General features: G+C 35.1%; 3 protein-coding genes across 3 annotated transcripts; all 3 read left to right on the plus strand.

The window, feature by feature from the left end:
- Nucleotides 1-3139: 3139 nt before the first annotated feature.
- LOC113335401 (zinc finger MYM-type protein 5-like) lies at nt 3140-3613 on the plus strand. The gene has a single exon (XM_026581463.1). The coding sequence runs from the start codon at nt 3140-3142 to the stop codon at nt 3611-3613; it is 474 nt and encodes a 157-aa protein (XP_026437248.1).
- A 95-nt stretch (nt 3614-3708) lies between these two features.
- On the plus strand, nt 3709-5472 carry LOC113335402 (zinc finger MYM-type protein 1-like). The gene has a single exon (XM_026581464.1). It carries the CDS (start codon nt 3709-3711, stop codon nt 5470-5472), a length of 1764 nt encoding a protein of 587 aa, XP_026437249.1.
- A 2040-nt stretch (nt 5473-7512) lies between these two features.
- Nucleotides 7513-9559, plus strand: LOC113335403. Its single transcript, XM_026581465.1, has 4 exons — nt 7513-8139; nt 8489-8988; nt 9106-9312; nt 9457-9559. Exons 1-3 carry the CDS (start codon nt 7513-7515, stop codon nt 9176-9178), a joined length of 1200 nt encoding a protein of 399 aa, XP_026437250.1. The 3' UTR covers nt 9179-9312; nt 9457-9559.

Here is a 9559-nt window from a genome sequence, read left to right on the forward strand (position 1 = left end):
GGTGACGTGAACATCCAAAAAATAAGAAGAATGAAACTGGATTCATCCTGACTTAAATTTAAAAAGTGCGAGGATGAAACTAGATGCATCCTGATATAAATTTAAAAAAAAAAATTTGAAAATGGGCAGGATGAACTGTTCACATCCTGGCTATTTCTATGTTCTCGTCCATTTCAACCGTATCAAATTTTACATATCTTCTTCACCCAAAAATAATCGTTGTTAGATTAATTGACCAATTTTGTGTTAAAGCAATGTTTAAATTTTCCCATAAGGTCACTAAGTGGCTGGATGAGAAGAAACCAAAAGAAAAAAAAAACGCAAAATACGAAATGTCAATAAGTGACTAGATGAGAAAATAAAAGACAAAAAAGATTATCATATCCGATCATCTAATGACTCCTCAAATATATAGAGCATCGTTTAAACTTCACAAAGATGTGGATGACAAGTTTAGCTATGGTGGCATTTCTGGTCCATAAAATATGGTCATCCAAAAAATATGGATGATTTTTTGCTCCATAGGAGTTGCTCTTATAAAGAGATGTTCAAAATATTTAGAGCAAGCATTATATTATGAATGAAAGGTGCATATAAGTGCGTACCTCTCCCAAACATGATTGATTTCTTTTTTAGTTTTTTTTCTCTTGCATCGAAACTGGACAAAGTTGATGGTAAACAAGGGAGGTATTTATATCAAATTTTAATATAAGAATTTCTATATACGAATATTTATGTATGCTTCTAGTGATTGGACCCGAGGTTCTTTCTGTCTTTTGACAATCAATCAGCTGATTTGTACCAAGTACTGAATTCAATCCAGTATCAGACCCATTGAAGCTTATGATTTTGACGATTTGATGAAATAGACCCACAATTTGAAGATTGAATTAAGCGATCAAAACCCAGATCAAGAATGTCCATAAAACTTTTTTTTATCCCAAACTCTAAATTCTAAACTGAATACAATATCCAATCTTGAAACAACCATGAACTGGCAAGATATCAATTGAAAACCCTAAAAATCTCTAAATGATGATATAACATTCCCCTCATTTATCTCCATGACTCCATCGAAGTGCTTGGCCTGTGTATCAACATTATTTGGAAGGGTGTTTTGGTAGTTAACAATAGAGTTTCTAGAGTGTGGAATTATGAAAGAGTATTTAAACTTTTTTTCCTCATTTTTTCCTTTTCTGATTCTCTCTCTTCCTACTTTTTTCTCATCTTTGGTAGTTAACAAGGTCAAGCAGCTAGTGGTGAGTTACAGTTTGGTAATGATCTTACTAAGTTAAAATTCCTAAAAGGATTTCATGCTTATCTACGCGGAAAAGAACAAGAAGGTGTGTCCAGGGCCGGCCCTGGGACAAAGTGTCCGAAGTTGGACTTTGGGCAACAAAATTGGGAAACTTGGTAATATGCCTCAAAATCTAGTGCTATCTTGGGGATATGTCCCAAGATTCCAATTTTCGGTAATATGCCCCAATATGATAGTTTTTGTCTAAGTAAGTTATGTATTCAATTTATCGAACATTGACCGATCAAATTCTCGGCGTATGAGATCTCACGAGATGCTAGAATGACAGATGTAACCTTATAGATTTCAATGGCTAGAGATTTAGTACAACTGTATTTCTCACCAAGCTCCTCAAGAGTAGAACAAAGAAAAAAAGAAGAAGAAAGAGACTGAAAATTTCAAAACAGAACCAGACAGTTGCATTTACAAATTACACGATACAAGATTTAAATACTGAAGCTTCAAGGAGAAACATAACCCCACGATTGATTATTCGTGATTTAGAATACTTAATTTCCATTCAGAGAATTATTTGTTCACAATAATGGTGGCCTCACAATCCTTCAACTCTAAGGGCTATTACTTGTCGGAGTTGATCGTGATTTCTTCTTAAACGATGAATGGGTACCTTTTTATAACGTTGAATTGTAATTTTATTAGTTTGATTTCGTCAATTGAAACTTTACGATTTTTAGAAGCAACTAGGGTTCTTATACGGAATTGATTTCTAATTTGACGCATGGAGATGTTCAATCTTCACTCATCAATTAAACCTCTAAACCTGATCTTGGTAATGTTGAATTTTTTTAATCCGCTTTTATTTTTATTTTTTTGCTGGATCGGCAGCTACTGGCCTTAACTTGTTGTCTGATGTGTAAAATAACCGATGAAGAAGAAGGTTTTGTTTTATCAGTGTGGTTTACACATGCAAAACAAGGGTTTGTAAGTCTTTTCCCCGCATGTGCCATCTCACATGTGCGCACGTATTAACCACATAACGTTTATGGATGGAAATTTGGATGGCTGGGACATATTACCAATAATTGAAATCCCGAGGCATATCCCCAAGATGACACTGGATTTTGGGGAATATTCCCAATTTTCCCAATAAAATTTTGGGGGCAGCAAAAAAGTTTTTTTGTCCATTAGTTAATGATATAACATTTGGATCATTGGGTCTCTGTTTGAAAACAGAAGTGAATATTTGTTAACATTCTTGTAATATTAGACATCAAAAAGGGCATTAAATTAAATGATTGAATGGGCAGGGGTCTAAGTGCTGCATGTCTCTTTTCTATTGGCCATTCATTCGTTTTTTTTTAACTTCAACCTTTAGTGTTCTTTCGCGAGTTCTCTTCTATCGAACAAAGGGGAAAAGCCAGTAAGAATTTAGGGCACTAGCCGCACTACAATTCCAGGTAATGCATTCGTTCATTTAACTAGTTGGTAGTCACTAGTATTGTTTGATTATCCTTTTTGCTCTTTTTCGCTTAAATTTAATTTAGGGCATAAATTAAATTATTAATTATATTATATTTTTAGGGCATGATTATCTTGTGTGTGTCATTATGATTCAATTTTAATAAACTATATAAACTGCATGTAATGATTTGTATTTTGTAGGTATGCCTCCGAGTCTAAAAAGAAAGCAAAATTCGGGATCTCAAAACAGGAAAAAAAGCGAAAAAAGATAATGAGTTAGTAAAATCTCTTGCTAGATCTTTAAATAAATATTTGGTTAAGCCTAGTGCATCTATAGTTGAAGATTTGGATAACAATTGTGTTAATGAAGCAAATGTTGAAGTGCATATTGAAACTTTCTGCAGTAGTGATGTCAATGACATGAATGAGAATGATGTTAATGTGAACGTCAATGACGATGTAAATGCTGGGGTTAATACTGAAACGAATGCAAATGTAATGAACGAAGATAACATGGAAGAACCAATTGATACATATGATCCAAAAAATTGGAACATAATTGATCAAAAGTTAATTGATATTCTTGTGGAGAAAGGTCCTATAAGGGTTAGTGATTTTGAATTTCCTTATGACAACATCTCTGGAAAATGTTTTTTGGTCACGTATTATACAAAAAGTTTAACGAATTTGGAGAAGCAAGATAGAAGGTGGCTTATATATTCAATTTCTTTGGACAAGGTGTTTTGTTTTTGTTGCAAGTTGTTCAAGAAGCGTGAGAATACTATGCAATTAGCTAACGATGGTTCAATGATTGGAATAATCTTTGTGGAAGGATTCAAGGGCATGAAAAGAGTGATGAGCACCGAGATTGTGTGCATATGTGGCTCGAGTTAGAATCACGGTTGAGAAAGAATGCAACCCTTGATAAACACTTGCAAGAACAAATCAACAAAGAGAAAGAACGTTGGATAGAAATACTGGAGTGTATAATGGATGGTGTAATGTATCTCGCAAAAAATGGTTTAGCATTTCGTGGTGATAGTGAGAAGATTTATACAAAACACAATGGTAAGTTTTTGAGTTTGATGAAGTTGATTGCAAAACATAACCCAGTGTTAAATATGCATCTCCAACGTATTGTTAAAAAGGATATTCATTATCATTATCTTAGTCACAAGATCCAAAATGAGTCTATAATGAGGTTTGCCAAGGAAATTAAGACATCAATTGTTCAGAAGGTTCAAAAAGCAAAATACTTTTCTATTATACTTGATTGTATGCCGGATATATCTCGTAAAGAACAAATGTCTATTGTGGTAAGATGTGTAGATGTTTCACAAACACCAACAAAATTAGAAGAGTTTTTTCTTGGGTTTCTACAAGTAAATGATACAACTGGAGCAGGTCTTTTTTTAGAACTTCAAGATGCACTAGAAAAACTTCATTTGAATATTTATAACATAAGAGGACAAGGTTATGGCAATGGAGCAAATATGAAGGGAAAACGTAAGGGTGTTCAAAAAAAGTTGATCAACATGAACCCTAGGGCATTTTACACACCATGTGGTTGTCACAGTCTTAATCTTATTCTTTGTGATATGGCTAAATCTTGTGAGAAAGCGAGCTCCTTTTTTGGGATTGTGCAAACTACATACAAATTATTTCCTGCTTCTACAAAACGGTGGCAGGTTTTCAAAAAAAATAGAAGAGAATGGTCTCACTCTCAAGCCATTATCGGATACAAGGTGGGAAAGTCGTGTGGAAAGCATCAAAGCTATTATATTTCAAGCCCCGAAGATACTGAAAGATCTAAACACCTAAAAAAGAATTCCGACGATGATAGTGAAAAATGTGTTGTTGATGGTCTAATTAAACTACACTTTAAGAATTTCGAGTTTTTTCTTCGCATGGTTATCTGGTATGATCTTTTGTCGGATGTCAATTCTGTTAGCAAGAGCATGCAAAAACAAGATATGCACATGGCTACTGCAATTAAACACATCAACAAGCTTATTTCATATTTTCAAGGTTACAGAGATACTGGGTTTGAGAGTGCAATGAAGGAAGCAACAAATATTGCTACCAGCATGGGAGTTACACCTAAGTTTCGTGAAATACGTGTTAGAAAGAGAAAGAAGCATTTCGACGAAGGTCCTAGCGAGGATCCAGTACCATCATCAGGTGAGGAATCTTTTAAAACAAATTATTTCTTTTATATAATAGATTATGCTCTTCGTTCGTTTAAAGAAATATTTGCTCAATTTCGAGAATATGAGAGACTATATCGTTTCTTGTTTGATTTGGAAAAACTAAAATCTATGAACAATGAAGAACTACTGGCATCCTGCAAGACACTTGAAGAATATTTGAGTTATGGTACAATTTATGATATCGACGGGAAAGATTTGTACGCAGAATTAAAGATCATAAGAGGGATGATTTCAACAGATATAAAGAAGCCAATAGAAGTGTTACACTTTTTGCAAGAGATGGAAGGTTGTTATCCTAATGCCTGGATTGCTTATAGAATCTTGTTTACGGTACCAGTTACAGTTGCCTCTGCAGAAAGAAGTTTTTCCCAATTGAAATTAATCAAAACATATCTTCAATCTACAATGCTACAAGAGAGGTTAAATGGTTTGGCTATGATAGCCATTGAAAGAGAAATTGCTGAATTACTTGATTATAAGCCAATTATTAGAGACTTTGCTTCGGAAAATGCTCGAAGAGCAGTTTTTACCCCTACTCAGTAAATTTTATTTTCAATATGAGTTCATTTCTTATTTAATACTCTTATTATCCTGGTTTAATACATAGTCGCTTAATTTATTTACAGTGATAAGAAAATGATCCAACAATATACATTTTTTTTTGTATATAACTTGTATAGGGGCATCATTTCGTAGAGTAACTTCGGGGAATCGATACTTCAGGGCCGGCCCTGGGTGTGTCAGTCAACAAGGGTTTCTTATTCTCACTTCCTGCATTTGAGAAATTTATGTCCCTCATTCGTCTTCCTCCCGGCGGCAAGAAACCAAAGTGGTTAACTATCTTTGAAGAGAACCGTTTTTTTTTATTTAATGCGAGATTATGTAAGAGTTCCTATCAAACTCATTAGTGTTTTTTTTTATTTTTTTTTTATCAAACTTAAACTTATTGGAGTTGGAATTCAATGTTATGTTGGTAAACTTGGATGTGATTATTGTATCAAGTAGCTTAAGAACTTAAGCTTTGTTAATGGAATTGGCTTGACTGGTTTTGGGTCGTGGAGAAATTGAAATTGAAATTGAAATTATTTAAATTTAGTAAGAATAATAACTTTAAACATAATAGTTTTGATATTTACCTCTATGATGCCCCAGAAATCAATGATGTTTTCTTCGCACATGGACGCTTGATCCAGTGCATATTACAATTCTGCTAGAATTGCAGATCACAGTCATAATATGATGTTTTTTCAAGATCTTCTAACGCTTGAATCCAACCAACACGAGCAACAAAATTTGAGTTTGGAAAGAATGTCTTACCCAGTACCCATAAGATAAACATCCTTTCGAGTTCAGGATATTCATCTACATCTGAGTTTCTGGGTTGGACGAGTCAATACTTCAACGCTACACATCTAATCCCACCTCCTTTTAAATCTTTATACTTTTAAGCTATTTATGATCCCAAAAACGAGGAAAAAAGCGTCTCCCATTTCTATTTGATATACATTTTTCTTGGTTGAATGGTGGCGAGTCTCCCATTCCACTTGGGATCCCACAAGTGAAATACAAATCAAGTGGCGTAATTCATATTACAATTTTAATATCGACTATGATTAATTCTTTGATTATTTGATAATTATTAAAAAAAAAATTAAGTTAAGTTAACAAAGCTTACCAATTTGGAAATCGATAAAATGGAATGTGTGCGTCGTCGTCCACCACATTTCTACCAATGTATTCAGAATTTTGTTGTTATGTTTTCTAGGCTTCACTTTATAAAGCGCACGATAAGGATATCAATCAACCATTTCTCGAACTACATGGGGTAGACCTTCATAAACGTCATTTAATTTTGAAAATCCACGTCTCATTCTATAATAATCCTCAGACCGATATTGATGCCCCGACACATGACCTTGGACTAATGATAGAGCATCAACGATATTTGGCAAAGATAAATCTACACCTGTGGCAGGCAGCGGTGTCGATTTATTTTTTCGATTTCTTTTCTTCCTTATACTATTCACCGCTCTTCTTAATAAGTTGCTCATATTGTATTAGAACTTTTTGATTTTGAAGAGTTTTAAAAGAAGAAAATAGTAATGTTGTGACTGAAAATGAACTCAGTGGAACGAGTTTATAACGTTTGAATAATACCGAATATAGGCTTTAGAGAGTCGACCATTAGCGACTTCGTGTCTAACGCCCAGGTTGGTTCCTCCAACGCCAACAATTGTGTCGTCAACGCCTGCGTTGGTTCTTCCAACGACAACGTTTGTCTCGTGATTGCACACCACGCCTAATGATTTAACACCTTATGTTAATATCATATTGGAAAGCCCTGTTTGGCAATCCACGTGGCTCAACAAAAGTTTTTATTTGCCCATTGCCACAGAACTTCCGTGAGGGTATTATGATAATTTCAGCTCGGGTGGATATCTCTGTAATTTCTAAGGTTTCTAAGGGTGTTTGTATGACTACCGACTAGGGTTTCGATTTGTGAGACAGTATTTAATCTTTTTTTCCCCATTTTTCCTTCTCAGATTCTCTCTCTTCCTTCTCTTTTCTGCTGAAACCCTAAAAATGGAGGAAATCGAGAATTCTTCAACGCCACAATCTATGGATCGAGAAGTTGATTCGATAGATCCATCGTCTAATTCGCAATCTATAGTTAATTCTTCTCATAGAAATTTAGCGATCGAGAGATCAAGATCGTCATTTCTAAATGAGCATCAAACTTCAGTTTCTCAACCTCTACCTTCTCCTATTTCAGATCTTAGAGCTTCACCTCAAATCGAGGCTTCTCAACCCCTAACTTCAGCAAGAGAGCATTCAGGTTATAGATCGTCGGCTCCTGTTGATAGATCTGGAGATGTTCCTGAATCTTCTCATCCTTCACTTAGAACAAAAAGAAGAGAAGATGATCCATCTTCAATTGCTGATTTAGAACCTTCACCTTCAGAAGGAGGAGCTGATGAGTCAACAGCTGAAATCACTCAGCCGGTACAGGAGTTGATCAATAACTTGAAGGATCTCCACAAAGAATTATGTTCTACAAAGGGGGTCAGCTGGTTTGTTGGCGGAGGATTTAAATTCAGCAAAGATGCTCTAAAAGTATTCAAATCCAAGTTCACTCCACATAAAAAGAAGAGACCTAACTGGATGACACGCAATTCGTATAGAGGATTCAAAGAACAAATGCGGAAGTTTGTAAGTTCTCTTTGCTTTGTTTGTTTTTGAAATTTTACTTTCATATGATGAGATACAATCCTCTAGGATTATTAAGTTCTTTGGATTGTATGTTCTTTGTATTAATGTGAATTGCTTTGTTTTGTTTTGAAATTTTACTTTCATATGATGAGATACAATACTATAGGGTTATTAAGTTCTTTGGATTGTATGTTCTTTGTATTAATGTGGATTGCTTTGTTTTGTTTTGAAATTTTACTTTCATATGATGAGATACAAAACTGTAGGGTTATTAAGTTCTTTGGATTGTATGTTCTTTGTATTAATGTGTATAACTGTCAATAATCTGATGTGAATCTTGTATTTGCAGAGATTTAAGAAACCGCCGCCTGTTTATAATTCAACATACAGGCATGATCAACATGAGTTCGTACACAAGGATTTCAAAAGACATGATCCTGATATTGTATCCATAGTGTTGAATCGGAGGACTGTTTGTAAAAACAAAGAACCTTCATCCCCAGAGATCAGTTCTGGAGGTCCTCTGTTACAGTCCGATGACTCCCTCTATTCAGACGACTCACTCTCTTCTTCGTCACCATTTCAAGCGCATCATTCTTCAGCAGGTCAAGCAGCTAGTGGAGTGTTAGAGTCTGGTGATGATAGTACTAAGCTGGAATTCCTTGAAGGGTTTCATTCGTATCTTCGCGGAGAAGAAGATGAAGGTGTCACAGTCGAAAATGGTTTTTTATTCACAGTTCGCGCATATGAGAGATTCAAGTCGCTCATCCGTCTTCCTCCTGGCGGCGAGAAACCGAGGTGGTTGAGTATCACTGAAGAGAGTCAATTTTTTGATTTAATGCGGAATTTGTAAGTGTTTCTCTCAAACTCGTGACTATCTGTTTATTTTATTTTTGATCAAGCTTAAAAACTTGTTGGAATTGGAATTCGAAGTGATGTTGGTAAATTTGGATGTGATTGTTGTAGCAAGCGGCTTATGAACTTAAGCCTTGTTGATGGAAGGTTTTTGTCTTGTGGAGACATTGAAACAAACATTTAGAAATGTGTAATGAGCAATTGGGATCAGTACCACCGTAATCCAGCAGAGATTATGTGTCCATGTTATCTTGATGCTTATGTTTATTTCAAGATCGGTAAACATCTCGTACGGTTAAGTCGGGGTGTATGGTTTCAGTAAGTTGTGCTTGTGTCCCATGAGGACTTTGTTACGGTTTTATGCTTTTGCTTTCTAGTATAAAGCTTACTGGGTTCCTGATTTACTGTACAATTTTGTCTCTTGTATTTATTATTGTTCTTCTTCTTTCTTTTGCATCTCAGAAATTTGTGAAAGTCGATGAGCATATATTTTCGCACGAGGACTTCACTAAGGAGAATCCCAATCTTAGGGCTATTGTGCTGAACCGAGAGGGCGGTCCAGGTC

The sequence above is a fragment of the Papaver somniferum genome, unplaced genomic scaffold (genome assembly GCF_003573695.1).
Source record: "Papaver somniferum cultivar HN1 unplaced genomic scaffold, ASM357369v1 unplaced-scaffold_145, whole genome shotgun sequence".
Taxonomy (NCBI): Eukaryota; Viridiplantae; Streptophyta; class Magnoliopsida; order Ranunculales; family Papaveraceae; genus Papaver; species Papaver somniferum.